Source organism: Eubalaena glacialis, chromosome 3, assembly GCF_028564815.1.
Source record: "Eubalaena glacialis isolate mEubGla1 chromosome 3, mEubGla1.1.hap2.+ XY, whole genome shotgun sequence".
Classification (NCBI taxonomy): Eukaryota; Metazoa; Chordata; class Mammalia; order Artiodactyla; family Balaenidae; genus Eubalaena; species Eubalaena glacialis.
The window spans coordinates 157,354,598-157,377,981 of NC_083718.1; the positions used below are offsets into that span (position 1 = coordinate 157,354,598).

A 23,384-nucleotide genomic window follows, 5' to 3' on the forward strand; every position below is an offset into this window, starting at 1 on the left:
AGAGGAGATTGAGGTAAGGTCCCTGGCAGGGACATCCTCTCTAGCAGCTTAATTACAAGGTATAAAACTAGACCATGTTGTGAAGTATCTTGTAGATTGCTGGGTATATGTGGAGTAGCCAGGAAGTCATAGGATTTGTAAAGCTAAGATACTTGACAGATGTTTATGAATGAATGGTTGGATCAAGCATTCAAATAGGCAGTTCTGATACTCATGTGCAGGGAGAGAGCAAAAGCACTTAGATAAAACCTGAAAAAGAATGGATGATGTAGAACATTGTTTATATTTAATATTGACTGTTTATATTGACTTAACAACTGCTTTATAATACTGTTTTTAATTTTAAACTGGCAAAATACACATAAGATTTACCACTGTAAAATGTAAATGGTTACCACTGTAACCATTTTTAAGTGTACAGTTTGGTGGCATTAAGTACACTCACAGTGTTTTGCAACCATCATCACTGTCCAGAACTTTTTCATTATCCCAAACATAAACCTCGAATGCATTAAGCAGCCACACTTCGCCCCAGCCCCTAATCTGTTCTCTATGGGTTGGATATTTCATATAAATGGAATCGTGTAATATGTGTTGTTTTGTATATTTGGCATCTTTCACTTAGCTTAATGCTTCCAAGGGTCATCCTTGTAGCATGTATCAGTACTTCATTCCTTTTTATAGCTGAATAATATTCTATTGTATGGATATACCATATTTTGCTTATGTGTTCATCTGTTGATGGGCATTTGAGTTGCTTCTTCTTGTGGCTATCGTGAATAAAGCTGCTGTGAACATTCACTTACATGTGTTTTCATTTCTCTTGGCTGTATACCTAGGAATAGAAATGTTAGATCATATGCTAACTCTGTGTTTAACTTTTTGAGGAACCACCAACTGTTTTCCACAGCATCTGCACCATTTTATATTTCTACCAGCAATGTATGAGGGTTACAGTTTCTCTGCATTCTTGCTTTATCATAATTTGTAAAAATTAGTTCATTAAACCTTTGAATCCTTACTGAGTGCAAGGCACCATGCTAGATGCTATGTGAATTTCAAAGAAGGGCAAGGCAAGATTTTCTAGAAGCAACAGGTTTTGGGCCTGCTGGGAGTTAGAATCAACATTTATAACTGTCCTGGAAGGAGCAAGTGTTAAGTGCTCCTTAACACTTAATTTGAAGGCACAGTTAAGGTACCTTGAGGATTTCAGAGAGGGAGTTTACTTGTGGGGAAAGGCTTATTTCTTGACTATCAGAACAAGAAACTTAAATCCTATTCTGTAGGAAGCCAGAAAACTTCTGAGCAGGATAGTGATATAATTTGAACCTGGACTCTGGAAGAGAAATCTAGCAGCCAAGAGTAGAGGCTGAGGTAGAGGGTGGAAGAGACTAGTAGTGCCTGTGAAACCAGTGTTTTGTTTTTATATATATGTGCGTGTATATATATATATGTATAAGTTTTTTATTATTTATTTATTTATTTATTTATGGCTGCGTTGGGTCTTCGTTGCTGTGCATGGGCTTTCTCTAGTTGTGGCAAGCAGAGGCTACTCTTTGTTGCTGTTCTGGGGCTTCTCATTGCGATAGCTTCTCTTTTTGCAGAGCATGGGCTCTAGGCGCGCGGGCTTCAGTAGTTGTGGCTCGTGGGCTCTAGAGCGCAGGCTCAGTACTTGTGGCGCACGGGCTTAGTTGCTCCACGGCATGTGGGATCTTCCCGGACCAGGGATCAAACCCGTGTCGCCTGCATTGGCAGGTGGATTCTTAACCACTGCGCCACCAGGGAAGTCCCGTGAGTTTGTTTTTTATTAATCTTTTTCAAAAGAATTATCATTTTTAAACATCTTCTCTATTTTTTCTGACCTTTTCTTGCTTCTCTCCTTTCTGTTTCTTTAGATTTGCTTTGTTGCTCTCTTCCCATCATGATAAAAATGTTGGGAAAAGAGCAATAAAGATCAGTTTGGTTTTAGTCTTTTTTTTTTTTAAGTTTTTAAAGCTTATTTTCTATTAAGTATTGCTGTAGCTGTTACAGTGCAAATTTATTCATAGGGGTTTTTGTCATTCTATTTAAGGATTTTGAATTTTTCTTTATCAGTGTATCATTTCTCTCACAGTGAGAAATCTGACTTCCATTTTTTCTTAATATTTCTTACTTTTTGATCAAATCCCAGTATGTAACCAGCCTCCATTTATCACCTCTTCCCTTGCATGTGTTCCTTCCTAACCACATCTAAGTTGTAACAACTGTGCAAGGCACCTTGCTGCGTGGAAGCCCTCAACCTATTTGGCTATGTCCCTCTGCCAGGGTGTCCTCCTCATTCCACTTGAGGCTCTCACACTCTGCATTGGGCTGCCCTCGTACTGGGACACTCACCTTACATTGCCTAATGAGGTCTGACATCCCGCACAGGACTGCTGCCGTACACACATTTCGCTATCCTTCCACCCCGTGTAGACACCCTGGTTATGCCCCAGCACCCTGCTCTGGCCTTGAGCTCCCGCTTTGAGGACTTTACCTTGCCTGACCTCACCTAGTGGCTTTGGACAGGATTTCTTCAAGAAGGGGAAGGAGAGCGGGCACTGCAAGAGAAAGTCGTTTCCTGATTTAACATAGCATAGTTAGAGAACATAGACTGTTTTCTTCTTTGGAACTAATTGAGATTTCTTTTAACTAGTATAAGGTCAGTTTTTAAAACTATTCCATGTGCGCTGAAGGAATATATATACTCTGCATGGTGGATATGTATATATATATGTATGTATTATAAGTATATAAAAAAATGTAGAGAACAAGTGAATAGTCATATACCCATCATTCAGCTTAATAAGGTATTACAGATACAATTGAAGCCCTCTGGAACCTTTTTTTGATTCCTTTCCCATTGTTTCCCCAAAGAGGTATTTACTATTCTGAATTTAGTATTTCTTAAACATGAATTAATTATATGAGAAATACTCTGTAAACTAGAATTTACCAGTGTACACCAGAATTGCCCACAGATGCAAGCATTCTCTCATATCAGAAAACTTTCTAGGGACTTCCCTGGTGGTCCAGTGGTTAAGAATCTGCCTTCCAATGCAGGGGACACGGGTTTGATCCCTGGTCGGGGAACTAAGATCCCACATGCCACGGGGCAACCAATCCTGTGTGCTGCAACTACTGAGCCCGCTCTGGAGCCGGTGCGCCACAGCGAGGAGCCCGCACACTGCAACGAAAGATCCCACATGCCGCAGTGAAGATCCTGCGTGCCGCAACTAAGACCTGACGCAGCCAAATAAATAAATATTTTTTAAAAAATCTATTACAAAAAAGAAAGAAAGAAAACTTCCTAGCCTTTGGAACAATGTTGGGAATTTGCCAAAGAAGTATTTGTGTCATCTCTTACTGCATATTTTAAGTCAGAGCATAAGCACTTAAGTCTCTTAATTGATAAGTAGGTATCTAAAAATATGTAAATACATGAGGAATGCTATGACGGATGTCTTGTTTTTAAGCATCTGGCTGTGGTTAGTACTAAACAATTAGATAGTTGACTGTGGTAATAAACCAGTAAGTTATGACTCTTTGACCACCTATGGCAAGCTATTCCATATATGAGAGAAAATCTAAATCTAACACACTCTTAATTTACATGTCTGAATTACCTTTGATAGCTAACTGGAGAAATTGTTATTTAAAAAGTATATTTTTTCAGATGACTTTTCTAAAATCCTTTAAAAATCTTTAAAACAATTTTAGTCAGTTATGTTGTTGCTATAGTTGGTGACACATTAAATTAATGTCTAAATTGGACTTAAGAGTTTTGTCTCCTAGACCTTTGTCTCCGGAGATCGATCATTTGACCATGTCTCACTTTAGCATTTATATATAGTAATTTTGTCTCTTGTGATATATGTTGTTTTGTTTTTTCATTTATAGTGATAGATTCCTGTGGCCTTTAAAATGATTGAATAACGATGGACATGGATGCAAAGTGACTTCTTTACTGAAGCAGAAGATTCTTATTACCTTCCATTAACTCAGTTTAGCCTTCAAGAAGGGGCAGAACGAGTGAAATACAGAAAACTGAAGAGAAGAAAACCTTACTTTGGAACTTTCTCCATGACTGTTCCTTAAGCCCTATCTTTCTACTTATTTTAATTTTGCTGTGAATTTATAAATAGTGAAGACCAAAGAAATAGAAGAAACATTTGAGAGCTTTATACCAAGAAATTTGCCTTGAGAGCTGCTATTCTTCGGAGGGAAAAGCATATCAAGTTCCTGTCTGATTTTTTTTGTTTTTAAACAGGTTTCTTATGTTCTTAGATTTTGAAGGATAAGTCAAATATAAATACATACCTGCACACTATTTTTAGCAGCTGTGTAAGAATAATGAGATTTGTAAATTAAGGGCTTTGTAATGTGGATGTTTTGCTACTAGAGTTGACTACTCAGAAGATCTTTTATAGCTCTTCAGTGTTTTATTTTTGATCTATCACTTCAATGACATTATTTGCCCAAACAAAAGTCCATCTGTCTTTCTAAACTATGACCTTTTTGTGAACAGTGTTTGCATTCAATGTGCAAATGTCCATGTATTATCTATTTAAGCAACATCATAGGGCCATCACTCAAGGAAGTTGAATGAGGTGAACATTGATATAGCTCCTTCCCCTTCCCCCTATTTTTAAATGTAACAAATACTTTTTATGTTCCCCTCCCCCTTCCCCTTTCCCCTTTCCCCTTTTGGAAACGTGTCAGGATCTAGATAGTTTAAGATGAGCAGTTGAGGGGACTGAGAAATTGATCCACACAGAGCCTGGCTTCTTTGTGCTTCATCATAAGGTGTGCTGCCGGCCAGCCTAATTTTAAGTACCCTTTTAACAAGAGAACCTCGTGGAAATCCAGCTGGCAGACTCAAGGAGTTCAGGAAACAGGACCACAGAGGTTACGCTCTGGGGTGAGTATTCTCCTATGTCTAACTTGGAAGAAGACTGTGTATGTATATGTATCATGGAAAATATTTACTGCTTTCTTATGTATTATACTTTGGAGACTATCAGTGGGATGGTTTGGAGACACCAACAGATGGATCTCTCAGGAAAACTGATTCTAACTGATGTTTGAAGAGATTAATGTGAACTAAATAGAAAAACTCTTGAGAGGTTGTATCCTCCTTCTCTAGGAAGATCTTTTCTGCTGCTTTTGCCTGAAGTTACCTGAAGCAGATTAATCTTTTTTCATAAGTATCTATAGTTTTAAGTAGTTGTTTATTCTTAAGGTTCTTCTGCTATAACACAAGAATTCATTAGCTTCTGTCATATAACCTTCCAGGTCTGTGACCCACTTTTCTGTTTGTGTTTTTCATGGTTATATATTCACAGACTGTTGTTTTTGTTTAGAACTTCTCTGATGTATGGGGCCTGATGAGTACTCTAGAAAGGCTCAGAGAGCAAGTCTTTCTGTAAAAGGGGGACCTTAAAGTAATCACAGACTCTTTACTTGATATCAGGTTCTTGCAAGAATAAGTGATTTCAGTTTTCTCATTTTCAGATCCTGGCCATGAGGTTGGATGCCTCACCTTGTTGAAAAGAGACACTGGACCTAAATGGCGCAGCATGACTTTGTTCCTGCTTGGCTAAATTTCTCAACACCACAGTCAGCTAAGGTACTGTTCTCCATTCTAGTAATTATCCAAATACCAGTTCTTTTCATCCCCATCTTGTCTGTGGCCTCTGTTTTACAGTCTAGTTGTTTTCTTGTGTATTCAGGCTTGCCTGGGGATTTTACATACGTTTTCAATAAACTTAACTATCTTTCTTTTAATAGGGTATAATAATTAGGCAGTGCAAGTCAGTGTGTACCCTGCTACTGCCGGGTGTCCTGTTTATTTCATTACATGTTAAGCTTTTCTCATTGTGTGGCACACTTTAGACTTCCTCTGTTAGCTGCGGGAACACTTCAGTTTGGGGGGAAATGGATCTTCAGGATGAATGCACATTTGTCTAAAGTAGTAGATGAGTAGGAAAAAAGATAGACAGTGATTGACTGACTACTACATGGCTCTCAGATTAAATCCTAGAAATTCTTTTTTAGAGACAATAATCTACTTAATGATTTCAGGGAAAATGTATGTTGCATTAAGGATAAAGACAAATGGAATATATTATTGATAAAGGAAACCTTTGGGAAGCTAGTAAACTTAAAACTGCTTCCCATTTTGCCAACTAATAGAGGAGGGAGAAAGTTGATAGGTAGTCTCAGAAAAAAGAGCATACCTTCCCTATTTTTAGATGTGTATTTTGGGAAGATGTTCCTGGTCTGTCTAGACCCACAACCCTTTGCTCTAATCTTCATTTTGAATTGCCCTTGTGAAATTCCCCAAATCTCATAATTGACATAATCTGACCCAAGCGTTGGGGGTGGTGGGCCTCAGGGATTCGGTGTGGGATCCTAGGAAAGCGTTTAAAAGTATGCACATCTTGGGGCTTCCCTGGTGGCGCAGTGGTTGAGAGTCTGCCTGCCAATGCAGGGGACGTGGGTTCGAGCCCTGGTCTGGGAGGATCCCGCGTGCCGCGGAGCAGCTAGGCCCGTGAGCCACAATTGCTGAGCCTGCGCGTCTGGAGCGTGTGCTCTGCAACAAGAGAGGCCGCGGTGGTGTGAGGCCCGCGCACCGCAGTGAAGAGTGGCCCCAGCTTGCCGCAACTAGAGAAGGCCCTAGCACAGAAATGAAGACCCAACATAGCAATCACTCAGTCAATCAATAAATCAATAAATCTTTAAAAAAAAAAAAAAGTATGCACATCTTATACCTGCAAAGGATAATTGATTTAGCACAATGAACAATTGATTTAGCACAATGAACTCAGTAAAAAGAATTAGGAAATATGATTTAAATATTTCCATTTTACAATAAGCAAATTTGTGTGGTATTAGCATAAGGATAGACAGATAAAGCAATGAAATAGGATAGACAATTCAAAAATAATCCTATACATATAGTCAGTCGATTTTTGACTAAAGTGCCAAGGTAATTCAATGCAGAAGTGATAGTCTTTTTAACAAGTGGTTCTAGAACTGGATATCTATGTGGGGGTGGGAGGGAGAGCCTCAACCTTTACTTCATATCATACATAAAAATTAACTTGAAATGGATTATAACCTAAATTAAAGAGCTGAAATCCATAAAACTTTCAGAAGAAAGAAGAAAATCTTTGTAACCCACTAGAATGGCTGAAATACAAAAGACTGACAGACCACGTGTTGGTGAGGTTATTAATAATAAGGAAATAGATGTGAAGATGTCTCTGCCCCAACCTATAGTTCTCCTGTAAGCCCTTGTCAAATGTATCCATACTTTTCATGGTTTTTTTAGACTTTCGTTTCTATCATATGAGACTAAAGACTGTTATAGAATGCAACTATTTGGAATAGGAAGGGACATCAGAATTCATCTATAATAGTGTTTCTCAAAGTGCTGCTTTTTACTTGTGTAACTTCAGAGACTTATTCTCCCTGACCTCTTTCCTCATATGGAAATAGTAAAATAGGGATGATGCCAAATTATAGTCTTGTTATGAGTATTAATGTTTGGAAATAAGTGTTTTATAAAACTATAAAAACTTCTGTGGGGTTGTTAATGGCCTGCCAAGGTGGGATTTAACTGTTCCTTTCTCTTCAGTTCGAGAGTAATTTACACAAATAATAAATCTATTTAGAGCAAGCATCTTGCTTTTCCTTTCAAGATTAACAACATTTTTAAGTGTGAAGTTTTGGAGCTTATTCTTTTGGATATTGACAGGGTTTTTTTCCCCTCTTTCATGCAAATAATTGAAGTAGCTGCTTTTTCTCCCTATTAATTCAGTTAATGATTGAATATGTAACATAGGGCTTCTCTAACTCAGAGGACTGCAGTACCCTTAACTGTGTCCCATATGCTCAAAATAGGGGTTTCTGCCATCAATATTACCTGTTTTCTAAAAACCCGATGCAAAACTTAAGATGCTGAAAGAGACTGATATGTACTTACCTGTTTGCTTCTCTGTACTTTATCATCTTAGTCACCTACAGCCACCTTCGAAAAACACGGAGAGCACCTGCCCCGAGGAGATGGTAGATTTGGAGTAAGCCGTCGTCGACATAATTCCTCTGATGGCTTTTTTAACAATGGACCTCTACGAACGACAGGAGGTAAGACATACCCAACTTCCATGACTCTATATCAGCTACTCAGAGCAAGCCCAAGCTGAGGGTGCATGTCCATAATCTTGGAATAATGATCTTTTGTAAACGTAATACTCAATTAGGTCCTCCTGTAGTCATTACTCAACTATATTGGCTTTCTAAGTCTCACATTCTTAGGTTCTCTTAAGTCATTTATTCAGTTGAAGAACTCATATAGAAATTACATTAAAACAAAAAGTTGTATCTTGTGCCTTTTTTGTTTGTGGACTTACTCTTTTATTAAAGAGTTCCCCCGAAAGGCTTTGGCAATACCTTAAATTATATCAGGAAGCATCTGGCCCAGTTGTTTCTGAATTTTCAGGAAGCAAACACTCTAATGTGTTACTTTTCCTTACTATTTCAGATTCCTGGCACCAGCCCTCCCTGTTCCGGCACGATTCCGTGGACTCTGGTGTCTCTAAGGGAGCATATGCTGGAATCACAGGGAGCCTATCTGGTTGGCACGGCTCTTCCCGAGGTCACGATGGCATGAGCCAGCGTAGTGGGGGTGGCACAGGGAACCATCGCCACTGGAATGGCAGCTTCCACTCCCGGAAAGGCTGTGCCTTTCAGGAAAAGCCACCTACAGAGATTAGGGAAGAGAAGAAAGATGATAAGGTGGAGAAGTTGCAGTTTGAAGAAGACGACTTTGTAAGTATGAAGATTTAGTTGTATACCTAAAACCTGACAAATGATTCTTATATATAAAACCGTGTTAGTAATGAGAACATTTCAGAAAGTACTAAAAAGGGAGTCCCTAAGTTTAGACTTTTAGTGTTTTTAGGAAAGACAAGGAAGGAGCTGGTTAGTATGACGATGATGACCAAAATTCCTGTGTAACTTAGCAAATCTTCATATTTTTTCATCTTTTTGCCTTTGGAATTCTTATTTTTCTTTAAGCTTTATAAGGTTCGGTATTCAGATATATTTATGTAAAACTGTATTCTTGAATGTTAAATTGCTTTCTCCAACTATGATAAGAGGGGGTTTTTTGTCTTGATTTTGCCCTCTTATATAAAACAATTGTGGTAAGTTCAGAAACATGCGGTTAGGAGTATTTTAGCTGTTGCCTGTACATTCAGTAAAACTTGATGCTATTGTGTGTTGAATTATATGCCTTTTGACCTCTTAACCAAAAGTAGAGTTGTTGAGCACCTTAAAAAAGTTTAATAATACATTTTACTTAACCAAATATGTCCAAATTATTATTATTTTAACCTGTAGTCATTATCTTCAAATTAATGAGATAATAAACATTATTTGTTGTACTACATCTTCAAAATCCTTTGTGCATTTTATAATTGTAGCACATCTTAATACAGACGGCACACGTTCCAAGTGCCCAGCAACCACACGTGGCTAGTGGCAATCCTATTAGGTAGTGCAACTCGTTATTTTTAAGTAGCACATTAGATAAGCCAGTCACTTTTATGACAGCCATTTTATGTTATCAAAGCCAACTAAAGAGTAAAATTAGGCATCAGCCCCTCTTCTCCCAAGTCTAGCAAATGACCTGGGGGCTCTTAATTTAAATGTCATTTATCAAAGTAAATTCCTATCCCCAGGTGCCTATCCTTTAAAACTTTATTCTTGGAAAAGTCTGTAATACACCAATATATTAAATATTTGTCCAGAATGTCCTAAGTACTCAGTCCAAAAATGACTACAACACTAAATTATAACATGGATTATTTATTCAATAAACTTATAAGTTATCAGTTCTGTGGCATTCCCAGTGGGAAATTGACAACGGAAAGAAAAATTTTAAGGCAGCATTATCCACCTGCTAAGTGATCTAAAGGGAAGTTTGCTGTCACATCAAACCTGAACAAGGTCATTAAGGGCAAGTTTATTTTGTGTTTATGCTTTTTTAAAATTAATTTATTTATTTATTTATGGCTAAGTTGGGTGTTTGTTGCTGCGCACGGGCTTTCTCTAGTTGCAGAGAGCGGGGGCTACTCTTTGTTGCAGTGCACAGGCTTCTTGCTGCGGTGGCTTCTCTTGTTGCGGAACATGGGCTCTAGGCGCGCGGGCTTCAGTAGTTGTGGCTCGCGGGCTCGAGAGCGCAGACTCACTAGTTGTGGTGCACCGGCTTAGCTGCTCCGCGGCATGTGGAATCTTCCCAGAACAGGGCTTGAACCCATGTCTCCTGCACTGGCAGGTGGACTCCCAAACACTGCACCACCAGGGAAGCCCTGTGTTTATGCTTTTATGAAATATTCTAAGTGTACATAAAAGTCTGGAGAAAACAGTCAAGTACGCACACAACCTAGCTTTGTGAAATATTGACATTTTGCCCAGTATGCTCTAGACCATTCTTTTACAAAAGAGGCAAGATATCATAGATACAGTTAAAGCTTCCCTAATCATATTCTCCTAATGTTCCCCTAGAGGTAATCACCATTTTGATTTTAATGTTTTATCATCCTCATGTATGTTTTGATAAATTTTTACTATATGAATGTATTCATAGACAATCTGTAATATCATTTTGCCTGATTTTGATCTTTATATGAATACTGTCATATTGTAGTTCTCTTTTATTTGCTTAAAATTGTTTGAGATTTGTCTGTATTGATACATAGGGCTCTAGATCAGTGGTTCTCAATCCAGGAGCAAGCTTACTTCCTTCAGAGCACATTTGGCAATATCTAGAGAAATTTTGGTTGTCAGACCTGGGGATAGTGCTATTAGCATCTAGTATGTAGAGATCAGAGATGTTGCTAAACTTCCTGCAATGCACAGGACAGCCCCATAACAAAGAACCAGCCCAAAATGTCAGTAGTGCCATGGTTGAGAAACCCTGCTCTATATCTTTCTCACTGCTGTATAGTAAATATTCTGTGGTGTGAATATACTAGGTTTATTTATCCATTTTCCTGTTGACAGACATTTTGGTTGTTAAAGATCTTGTTCTGGAGATAAATCTAAAGGATAGGAACCATGGCATTGTAACTAGAGAAGGAAGGGTCAAAAATAAGATTTTTATCCAAAGGGAATTGATGAATAATAAGTAATTAATTTGAAAAGGAAAAACAGGAGGAGCAGAATTGGAGGATAGAAGATAAAGACATCTTGGTACCAAAGAGATGGGTGAGATCAACCAGAGGTGTGCACATGGAAATAGAGATAGTAGTTGAGGTTTATGATTGGACAGAATCACCCAAGGAAAGTAATATATTCAGAGAGGAAGCTTAGAGCAGAACCAGTGGCATAGCAGTAAGGGAGATTAAGAAGTGATTGGTTGAAAAAGAATGGAGTGTATCAAGAAAGAGTAGTTAGTCAAAAATAACAAAAGGTATTTGAGGACCTAATTGTTTACAGTAGGTTTTCTATGTTTCTTGTTTTTTCCCCATACTCTACATTGTATAATTAGAAAGTTATTTTTTGTTTTAAAATAGTATTAGTTTAATGTAATTAACAGTCCTATATTTGTACCTTGGACAAGTAATAACCCTAATTTCCCCTGAGTTGTTGGATGGTAATGTCTACCTTGCAACACTGTAGTAAGGAATAAAGATCACATATGTTGGGACTTCCTGGTGGCACAGTGGTTGGGAATCCACCTGCCGGTGTGGGGGACACAGGTTCGATCCCTGATCTGGGAAGATCCCACATGCCGCGGAGCAACTAGGCCCGTGTGCCACAACTATTGAGCCTGTGTGCCACAACTACTGAAGCCCGTGAGCCTAGAGCCCACGACCGCAATGAAGAGTAGCCCCCGCTCGCCACAACTAGAGAAAGCCCATGCGCAACAATGAAGACCCAACACAGCCAAAGATAAATAAATTAATTAATTTTTTTTTAAAAGATCATATATGTTGAATGATGTATGTGAAACATTTAGCACAGACCTTGACAGACAGAGTTGTTTTTTGTTTTTTATTTGACTTTGCCAAGTCTTAGTTGCGGCACGTGGGATCTTTAGTTGCCGCACACAGGCTCTTTTTAGTTGTGGTATGTGAACTCTTAGTTGTGGCATGTGGGATCTAGTTCCCTGACCAGGGATCGAACCTGGGCCCCCTGCATTGGGAGCGTGGTGTCTTAGCCACTGTACCAACCAGGGAAGTCCAGGGTTTTTAATATTTTTTATTTATTTTTATTTATTTTTTTAAAATGGCCACTCTGGGAGGCATGCAGGATCCTAGTTCCCCAAACAGGGATTGAACCTGAGCCCCCTGTAGTCGAAGTGTGGAGTCTTAACCACTGGACCACCAGGGAAGTCTGACACGTACGTGTGTTTTTTGTTTTTGGGGGGTTTTTTTTGAAGTCTTTATTGAATTTGTCACAGTATTGCTTCATTTCATGTTTTGGTTTTTTGGCCGTCAGGCATGTGGGAACTTAGCTCCCCGACCAGGGATCAAACCAACACCCCCTGCATTGGAAGGTGAACTCTTAACCACTGGACTGCCAGGGAAGTCCCATGACACATAGGTTTTTAAATGGTAGCTATTATTAAACGTGGGTGAGAGCCGTGTATTTGGCAGTTTGATATGCCCTCCCAAGAATTAGAGAATGAATTGGTGATGAGTGGTACACTGTTCCTTGGAGAAGGAGGAGCCAGGAGTGAGGGTAGAGTCTTGTAGGATTGAAGCTTTGATGTGTATGCAATCTGAGGAGTAAGAAATTTGTAGAGAGAAGGGATTCTGAAAAGGTAGCAACAGTGTAGCCATAGCTTTGAGTCTTCCCAAGTTCTCCGGTAAATATCAGGAGCAGTATTAGGATGTTTACTCTAACTACTTATGTTTAGCACTGTACTGGAGATCCTAGCAAGTGCAATAAGGCAAGAAAAAAATAAAATATGTACAAATTAAAAGGAAGAAATAAAAGTTTCTATTCACAGGTGACATGATTGCTTACATAGAAAATCCTAAGGACTCTATAAAGAATTAACAAGGTTTTAGGATACAAAGTCAATATTTTTAAAAAAGTCACTTGTGTTTTTATATACAGTTGACCCTTGAACAACATGTTGTTCAAGGGTTTGAACTGAGCATGTCCACTTGTATGCAGATTTTTTTTTTTTTGTAGTATATACTACAGTATGATCTGCAGTTGATTGAATCCACAAATGCAGAACCCAACAGCTTATATGTATTCAGAGGGCTTACTGTAAGTTATACTTGGATTTTCCACTGTGCTGAGTGAGGGTTGGCGCCCCTAACCCCTGCATTGTTTGATGATCAACTGTACTAGAAATAAGCATGTTATAAAATGAAGTTTTATAAACTGCTTTTTATAAAATTTTTAAAAATCTTTTAAGGGATAGGGCTTCCCTGGTGGCGCAGTGGTTGAGAATCTGCCTGCCAATGCAGGGGACACGGGTTTGAACCCTGGTCTGGGAAGATCCCACATGCCGCGGAGCAACTAAGCCCGTGAGCCACAACTACTGAGGCTGCGCGTCTGGAGCCTGTGCTCCGCAACGGGAGAGGCCGCGACAGTGAGAGGCCCGCGCACCGTGATGAAGAGTGGCCCCTGCTCGCCGCAACTGGAGAAAGCCCTCACACAGAAACGAAGACCCAACACAGCCAAAAATAAATAAATTAATTAATTAATTTTTTTTAAAAATCTTTTAAAAACTGCTTAGGAATAAATTTAACAGAAGATGTGAGAGACATCAATACTGAACCGCAAAATATTGCCAAGAGAAATTAAAGATCTAAATTAAAGGAGAGATACATTTTGAATGGAAGGCTTTGAATTGGAAGACTCAATGATTAGGACATCAATTTTATAGATTCTGCACAAGCCCAACAAGCATGCTTTCTTACATAAAGTGACAAATTTTTTCTGAAATTTATATTGAAATGAAAAGACCTAGAATATCTAAAGCAATCTTGAAAAAGAACAGTCGGAGGATTTATACTCCCTAACTTTAAGACTTCGTATAAAGCTACAGTAATCAAAATAGTGTGACATTATTATGAGGACGGAGTGATAGTAGGGCAGAATAGAGAGCCCAGAAATAAACGTACATTTATATGATCATTTGATTTTCAACAAAGGTACCAAAGCAGGCTAATGGAGAAAGAAATGTGTTTTTAACAAACTGTGCTGGAACTATATCTATAGATATAGATGTGTGTGTGTGTGTATATATATATATATCTTTTCTACCCCTACCACCTAGCATACAAAAAAATGAATTTGAGATGAATTATAGACCTAAATGTAAGGCCTGAAACTAAGAAAACTTAGGAGAATATCTTTCTCACATAGGGGATTAAAAAGAAAAAAAGATTTCTTTGGACCCAGGGAGCAATAACCATAAAGGGGAAAACATTGATAAATCAGGCTTCATCAAAATTTAAAACTTCTGCTTATTTCACAGACTCAGAGAAAATATTTGCAGAACATAGATTTGAAAAGGGGCCTGTTCCCATAATGTGAATAACTCCTATAACTCAATTTTTTTAAAAACATAAACAAGATTTGAACAGATGCTTCACAAAGGAAGGTATATGAATGGCCAGTAGGCACATGAAAAAAATGGTCAGTGTCATTAGTCATAAGGGAAATGTGGAAATTCAAATTAAGACCACTATGAGATACTGCTACACACCCACCAGGATAGCTAATATTTGAAAGTCTGAAAATACTAAATTTGGTGACATTTTTGAGCACTTGGAAGTCTCATACATTGTTAGCAGGAGTGTGTAGTAGTACAACCATTTTGCGAAAAGGAAGGTCTGACAGTTTCTTATAAAACTAAGCATAAACCTTACCCTGTGACCCAGTACTTCCACTTCTAGGTATTTGCTAAAGAGAAATGAAAGTCTGTGTACATTTATTGTAATTTTATTCATAGTAACCCAAAACTGGGATTTTTTTTTTTTCTTTTTTTTTTTTGCCGCCGTGCTGCATGGCTTGTGGGATCTTAGTTCCCTGACCAGAGATTGAACCCGGGCCCTCAGCAGTGAAAGCACAGAGTCCTAACCACTGGACCGCCAGGGAATTCCCAGGAAATAATTTAAATGTCTATCAAAACAATAGAAAAATTGTGGTATAATCATGTAATGGGCTACTTATGCAGTAATAAAAAAGAATGACTGATAAAACAACATGATGAATCTCAGTGAAGCTTTACACAATAAGGTACATACTGTATGATTCCATTTATATGACATTCTAGAATAGGCAAATAATCTATGGTGAGAAAGAAAAACAGTGGTTGCCTGTGTGGAGTGGAGATTGACTGGGGAAGGGCATTAGGAAGCTTTCTGGTTGGAGAAAGTAGTTTTATCTTTGTAGATTTGGGGGGGGTATAAGTATTTTTCAAAACTCATGGAATGGTATACTTGGTGCATTTCATTGTGCATAAATGTTATTTGATTAAAAAATAGATTTATGTCACCGGTCATGGAACAAACATAACACAAGCCTCCTGATGTGATTCACTGAGGAGTGCCCTCCAAAAATTCATAACCTGAACCTAACCATGAGGAAAATTCACACAAACTCAAATTGAGGTTTCTATAAAAGAATTTTAAAAGATTCTACAAAAGAACTAGGCTGAGTACTCTTTTTAAAAGTTATGGTCATGGTGGGAAAAGTTCCAGATTAAAGAGGACTAAAGAGATAGGACAATTAAAGGCAACATGTAAACCTAGACTGGATACTGGATGAGGGAAAAACAGTGATTTTAAACTTCGTTTTCCTGTAAAAGTATCAGTGTTACAGTTTGAATAAGAGTTGTAGATTAGATAATAGTATTTATTAATGTTAATTTCCTGATTTTTATAACTGTACTGTGATTATGTAAGAGAATATCCTTCAAGTCCTTCAGCCTGCAGATAGTTCAGGAAAAATATATATTTACGGAGAATTGTGGAACAAATGTGGTGAAATGTTGACATGAGACTGTAGATGCACGATATACAGGAATTCTTTGTATTATATTTGCAACTTTTTTGTAAGTCTGAAATTAAGGAATAAGTTAAGAAAGAACATAAAGCAACTAGGATTGAAGAACCAAAAAAATCCATGGACAGGGACTTCCCTGGTGGTCCATTGGTTAAGAATCAGTCTTGCAATGCAGGGGATGCCAGTTCGATCCCTGGTCAGGGAACTAAGATGCCACATGCTGCAGGGCAACTAAGCCCGAGCGCCACAACTAGAGAGCCCGTGTGCTCTGGAGCCTGCACACCACAACTAGAGAGAAGCCCGCGCACTGCATCGAAGAAAACCCGTGAGCTACAACAAAAGATCCCGCGTGCCACAATTAAGACCCAACACAGCCAAATGAAAGATAGAGTAGGTAAGTAGGTAGATAGGTAGATAGAAGATAGATAGATAGATAGATTTTTTTTTTTAATTATACTCAAAAAATCCATGGATGTCATCTACAACAAAATAAAGTGAGGTATCACAACATAGAGACAAACCACTAAAAGCTTTAAGACCTGACTGGCACTGTGTTAGCAGTTGTGCAGGAGAAATTGAAGGAAGCAACAGGGCATCTGACAACCCCAGGATTTCCAGAAGAGCCAGTAATTGTTCTAGAAAGCTTAGAGAACATTTGAGAAGAGCAGCTAGAAATTAGGAGTGGTTTTCCATATTCCCAAAACTAGTAAATACAGAGATGTTCTGGGATAAGGTATAAAGGGTCTGACTGGACCAATCAGTAGAGAGAAATCACACAATAATTCGAACAAGGAAAGTTAATATAAAGAATTATTAACTAACAGGATGGGGTAATGAGTGATTAGCTAGTAAATAGTAAAGAGAACTCTAAAGAATATAAAGAACTTATATAGAGTTCTAAAAAACTCGATAAAGAATTGGCAGATACAAGGAGCAGCCACTAACCCTCGGGCTAAGACAGAGTGCCCAAGGAAGAGTCCCCTGTTGCCCCGTCACCACCCCAGGATTGAGATCCAGACCTTATCGGAAAGGGCTTAGCTGTGGCTCACTGAATGGCAGAGCAGTTGCTAAGGTGCTTCTCCAGGGAACATGCTGGAAATCTGCCCTCTAGAGTACCTCGTAAAGCTGTTCATGGGATATGTCACTGCTACAAAACCACTCAAGTCAGCGCTCACTTGCACTTCAGAACCTGGCTTAGCAGGAGCAGAGTGCTGCAGGAACCTGCTGAGTAAGCACACAGGAACAAGAAGCAAAAGTCTCTCCTTGCGCTCTACTGACAAAATTAACATGCCAGCAAATTAACAAAGGGAAAGTTTTTGGGTTTTTTTTAAATAAATTTATTTATTTATTATTTATTTATTTATTTTTGGCTGTGTTGGGTCTTCGTTTCTGTGCGAGGGCTTTCTCCAGTTGCGGCAAGCGGGGGCCACTCTTCATCGCTGTGCGCGGGCCTCTCACTATCGTGGCCTCTCTTGTTGCGGAGCACAGGCTCCAGACGCGCAGGCTCAGTAGTTGTGGCTCACGGGCCTAGTTGCTCCGTGGCATGTGAGATCTTCCCAGACCAGGGATCAAACCCGTGTCCCCTGCATTAGCAGGCAGATTCTCAAGCACTGCGCCACCAGGGAAGCCCCAAAGGGAAAGTTTTTAAAGTGCCCAGATACATTTACACAGAGCAAGCAGAAAGGATGACTTTGGAACCAAGAGGCAATAAAGTTCAGCACAGAGTTCTGTCACATTTAATACTAACTAGCCAATATTCCCATCCAGAACAAAGCCCCTCACTAAGGACAAAACTGTTGGAAATAGAATCCAGACTGAGCCGCAGGGACAGAGACAATAGAGACAAAGGGAAGAGAAGGTTCAGGTACAAGGCATGGGGAGGAGGAGGTGAGCCGGGACATCAAAGAAAGTGTGCCATCTTTTTGAGCACTCCATGAAGACAACAGAAGAGAGCTATAAAGTGTGATGTTAGAAAGCTATCTTGATCCACGTTCACAAAAATTGATCACATAAAAATGAACAACATAAAAGGATCAAGAGAATAAGGAACAGAGTAACATTTCTATAGACAATGCAAAGTACACCTGTAAGACGTGCACAAAACGGATAAGAACCATAACCTGTTATTTTAAAAATTGAACAAATGGTACAAGAATGACATAACCAGAAAATTTCACAGTGCTAGAGCTTGGGAAAGAAGTAATAAAAGATTTCAGAAAAATGAAGACTAAACAAGAAGGAGCACAAGACAATAAACACTAGTGTTTTTCAAGAATTAGACAAAGGATTTTTAAATGAAGAACAAATAGATTAAAATTAAGAATTGAAAAAAAAGATACAGAAATTTGGCAAAAAAAATCCAAAAGATCTCCCCTGCAAAAATAATAATAATATAAAATAACAAAAATGAATAGCTTAAGTGCTAAAAAGTATAATTCAAGAATAATTTCATGAAATACAGTAAGACTTGAAACTACAAATTGAAAGGACAGCCAGAACAGCCAACACTTAGAAGAAAAATATCCTTCAGACATCTAGACATAAAGAACAAGTCACTTATAAAAGAAAGAAAATCAGACACAATTTGACAACAAAGCTTTATAACACAAGTCAATGGTGTAACAATTAGAATACTCAAGCAAAGAAAATGTGAGCCAAGGATTTTATACTCTGTCACACTTTATTCATCTAGAATTCTTTTGCCTTTACTATTCCATCCAGAAGAGTGTATTTACCTGTCCATATTCTGTCACAGATTTGTCCATTTGTATACTGAATTAATATTTCAGATTGTATCCGTGCTTGCTCTATGCTAGTGGGTCTCCTCTTGACAGGTTGAAAATATACACCTGCTGGGGCCCCACTTCTGGAGGTTTTGATTCAGAAGCGCTGCAGTCGAGTCTGTGCATCTTTCTATTTCTTGTTTAATGTCCCGTGGTCATTTGTGCTGAAAAGCCATTTTCCTACTCTGTACCAGATTGTAAAGTTTGGGTTTGGGCACCAGTATCATCCTCACACCCCCATACAATTCGTTATTAAGTTAAGTCTGTTACTCTTAACACTTCTCGATCCTTCCCATCATCTCTTCCTCTACTCCTGTCGCCTTTGTACTTTCCTGTACTAGGAAACTGGTCTCCTAATAGTCTCCTAGTTGTTTATAGCCCTGGAATACATCCTTCAAGCTGCTACCAGACTTGTAAACTAATGGTTGGATCATGTTAACTCTGCATGAGAGATGGATTCCCATCCCTAAAGAATAAAATTCAACCTCCCTTAAAAATACTCCACAATCTGGCTCTTACCTACTTTGCCAGGTATCTCTTTCCCCAAAGAAAGGTCCTCTCATTCCCTAGCACTAATGCTGAACTATTTGCAGATGTCTTTTTCATGTTTTTCCTGTCTTGGTGTTCATTCAGCATTCTGTTCCTGGAATCACCCATTTTCCAGCTTTGGAATTCATCATTAAGGACTCTTCTTAGTCTCCTCTAATGAAACCTTTTCTGATAGCACTTCTTTTTCTAGTGGAATTGACTATTCCTTCCTTAGTACTCCTTCTTCCCTAATGTGAATTTTTATCATAGTCCCTCTAATCTTTTTTTTTTTTTTTTGATGTGGACCATTTTTAAAGTCTTTATTGAATTTGTTACAATATTGCTTCTGTTTTATGTTTTGGCTTTTTGGCCGTGAGGCATGTGGGATCTTAGCTCCCTGACCAGGGATCAAACCCGCACCCCCTGCATTGGAAGGTGAGGTCTTAACCACTGGACTGCCAGGGAAGTCCCCCCATAACCTTTTATTATACTTACTTGTCTACAAGTTTATCTTTGTAGTAAGACTGTGACCCTTGTGGGGATAAGGATTCTTCTTAATTGTCTTAATTGCCTTTGTATTCCTAGCACATGGTGTGCCTCTGCCCTAAAGCAGTCTCATTAGAAATGCTATGAATACTCAAATTTCACTGACCAGATTATGCTCCTTAAATCTGAGAAAAGTGATTCACTTTCTTGTTCATTCAGCTTTCTGTGCCTCCTTAGTTGGCATACATATACTACAGGAAGATGAGAACTTGCACACTTATTCTGTTTATTTAAAAAAAATTTTTTAATCCTCTTATATTAAAGGAAATGAAAGCCAAGAGAGCCTGAGATTGATTTTGCATTTCAGCATCGTCTGTTTATTTGTTAATTCTGAATACAGTGTTAGAGTGCTGCTGATATATAGTTATCAATAATTGGTAGGTTCCATGGTGAATGCTACTTTGCAAAAAGTGCTGAAATGATTAGTTTTCTGTATCAACCATTAATACCCCTTTTTTCCTAGCCTTCTTTGAATCCAGAAGCTGGCAAACAGAATCAGCCATGCAGACCTATTGGGACCCCTTCTGGAGTGTGGGGTAGGTAGATTTTGCCATTTTTAAAGGCACAACTTTAAATTTTTCTTAGCAGGGAGAGGAGAAAAAATTCTTTATCTGTTTTTTTATTTGTTTTGTTTCTTTATCTCTGGTTTCTCATCTCATCCATTTGCACATGGTAACTAACTCTGCCTAGCTCTTACTCTGCCCCCCAAAATACCATTGAGATGTTATGGTAGTAGAGTCAGAATATAGACAATTGAGAGCTTGTAGAGCCCTGAATTTGAAAGCAGATTTTAAGCAAAGGGAGAATAATATAATATGCTCATAAGAAGTAATTTTTAATGTTGCTAATTTGCTTATAACAATTAAATTGAATTTTAATGTATTATAGTTGTCTCCTTAATATTTGGTAGACATAACTATATTCTAACCATTCTTTCATATTACTAAATACTCTTGTAAAGTGTTCTTTGAAAGGCTAAATAATACCACGTCCCAGAGAACATTTTGTTCAACCAGGTTCCGTTAGCTGAGTGCGGTGTTGTTTTTGTTTTTGGCAATTATCAATGATGTTTGTTGTATAGGGCAGGGGGAAACCTATAAATATACACATTTATATGTATATGTTTCTAGTAACTAGCCTTATAAGAAGTTAGTAGACAAATCAGTGTATTTCAAACGAAACCTGATCCTGTGGCATTGTGATCTTTGGCATTTACAAATTGTACTCTTCTAGTTCCTACATTAGATATGTTCAGTAGCCAGGCATTTTATTAGGAAGGCTTTAGTGTATCTAAATACTGGGTTTGGATCTTGAGTTACAGGATTAAGGGCAATTGCTGTACCATTTCCCCTTTGTTAATGTATAGCTTTGCTCCAGTTTGCCTCATCAGAAGGTCCCATAGCAGACTCCTTTCTCCAATTTCCTCATCTCTGTGTTCTCATGCTGACAGGAGTAGCTACCCTTGGATATATTCTTGTTTGGTCTATGCCTGAGTGATCACACCGTGCATGAGACATGTTATACCCCTGGAAGACTTCTAACATCTTTGGGCTTTTTGGTTGATTATGAATTTAGAATCAAGTGCTTTCTTATGCTGCCTTTTTTCCTACGGTTCCTGGGTACTGTCACTTTTGAGAGTATCTGTTAAGTGCACACCAGGAAATGTTTGTCACTTAGTCGCAACTGTCAGCTCTTTGTTCAAAGTGAGGCGTTTGTTTGAACTATGCTTCGTGTTAACCAATAGGTTTGACATTCTTTTGTCTCTCCACTATTGTATTTCACAGAAAACCCACCTAGTGCCAAGCAGCCCTCCAAAATGCTAGTCATCAAAAAAGTTTCCAAAGAAGATCCTGCTGCTGCCTTCTCTGCTGCATTCACCTCACCAGGATCTCACCATGCAAACGGAAACAAATTGTCAACCATGGTTCCAAGTGTCTATAAGAACCTGGTTCCTAAGCCTGTACCACCTCCATCCAAGGTATGATTTGGAATCAGTGTAAGAACCTTATACAGCAGAGGTGGGAGAATAAATAAGAAAAAAATTTAGTAAATTAATTTTTTCCTGTTGAGTCACTCACCAGATATTCATTTGGTGCCATTAAGTTATATGTATAGTATTTTACTGTCTCCAAACTCTCTTCTGCTGCCAACTACATTTTTAGTAGGCCTCTCATACTCATTAGCTTCATCTCATAAACCTGCTTCCCTTGATTTGCTGTTTTCATTAATAACACCAACATTCATCTGGTCACGTAGCTGAGTATCATGGCTGCCGCTTTCTTCCTCCTCCTTACTCATTCCCCTCTCCCAAGCAGTTATAAAATCCTCGTCAGTTTTTTCCTCTATGATATGCCCTTGTCATCTCACATTTACTGTTGTAGTGTACCCTTCTATTTCCTCATTTCTCTGTATTTATCTTCCACAGAACTGCCAGAATGATTATCCTAAAACAGTTTGAATATATCACATGCCCTCCCATTAAGTCCCTTTAGTGATTCCAAACCATCTATATAGCAGGGGTTGGTAAACTTTATCTGTAAAGGGTCAGATGATAGGTATTTTAGGCTTTGTTGGTCACATATGACATATGGTCTTTTTGTAATATATTCTTTTTCTTTTCTTTTTTTTTTCAACCCTTTAAAAATGTAAAAAACATTATTAGCTCATGGGCTATACAAAAATAGGCCTCAGGCCAGTTTTGGCCCAAGGGTCATGACTTAGCAACCCCTGATGTTATTATACAGTGTCCAGACTCCTGAGCACTGGTGTGTATAATTCTATATAGCCTAAGCCTAATCTGTCTTCTACTGCCCTTTCTTTTCTTACCTGGGAGATTTTCCTTCATGTTTATGTCATCCTCTCTGTGAATCCTTTTCTATCACATACATCTAAAGATCTAATTAAGCCTTGTATCTGATTGAATAGCACTCTGTCTCTAATCACAATACTTATTGCATCTATTTCTTCATTTGGTTGTAATCTCCTTAAAGGCTTAGGTCTTTTTCATATTTGTATCCCTAGCACCCTCACAAAAGCACACAATAATTGCTTGAATGAATTCCAGCTACTGTGAGGAAACAATTAGATTTACTGTGTTATTGAGAGAAAAAAACAGCATTAATTCACTTTTCTGTGTGTGCAAGCACTTGTTTGGTGCCTAAGAGCAACACAAAGTATAACATTGGTCCTCACCCTCCATGGGCTAAAAGTCTAATAGGGATGACAAGATATAACAATATAAGGTCATGTGATTGTGTATGAAATAAAATAACAACAAATCCTAAAAACAAATCTTAAACAGATTTGGAATAACTAAATTAATGAAACACTATTTATTTATTTACACAGTTCAGAGGAGCAAGGTTCAGCTTAGACTATGACCATCAAGGGAAATTTTACTGAAAAACTAATTTGAACGGATCTTTGGAGGATGGTCCAGATTTGGATAGTCAGGGAAAGTCT

General features: G+C 38.4%; 1 protein-coding gene across 5 annotated transcripts in view; it reads left to right on the plus strand.

Annotated features, from left to right (window-relative positions):
* GPBP1L1 (GC-rich promoter binding protein 1 like 1) overlaps positions 1 to 23,384 on the plus strand; it is a 55,914-nt gene that overhangs the window by 21,582 nt on the left and 10,948 nt on the right. For all 5 annotated transcript variants that reach the window (XM_061184283.1, XM_061184284.1, XM_061184285.1 and 2 more), the window contains exons 2-7: positions 3,919 to 4,939; positions 5,533 to 5,647; positions 8,040 to 8,169; positions 8,567 to 8,853; positions 20,386 to 20,458; positions 21,707 to 21,900. In XM_061184283.1, coding sequence (XP_061040266.1) covers positions 5,588 to 5,647; positions 8,040 to 8,169; positions 8,567 to 8,853; positions 20,386 to 20,458; positions 21,707 to 21,900 — 744 coding nt within the window. In that variant the 5' untranslated portion in view covers positions 3,919 to 4,939; positions 5,533 to 5,587. The remainder of the gene's footprint in view (positions 1 to 3,918; positions 4,940 to 5,532; positions 5,648 to 8,039; positions 8,170 to 8,566; positions 8,854 to 20,385; positions 20,459 to 21,706; positions 21,901 to 23,384) is intronic.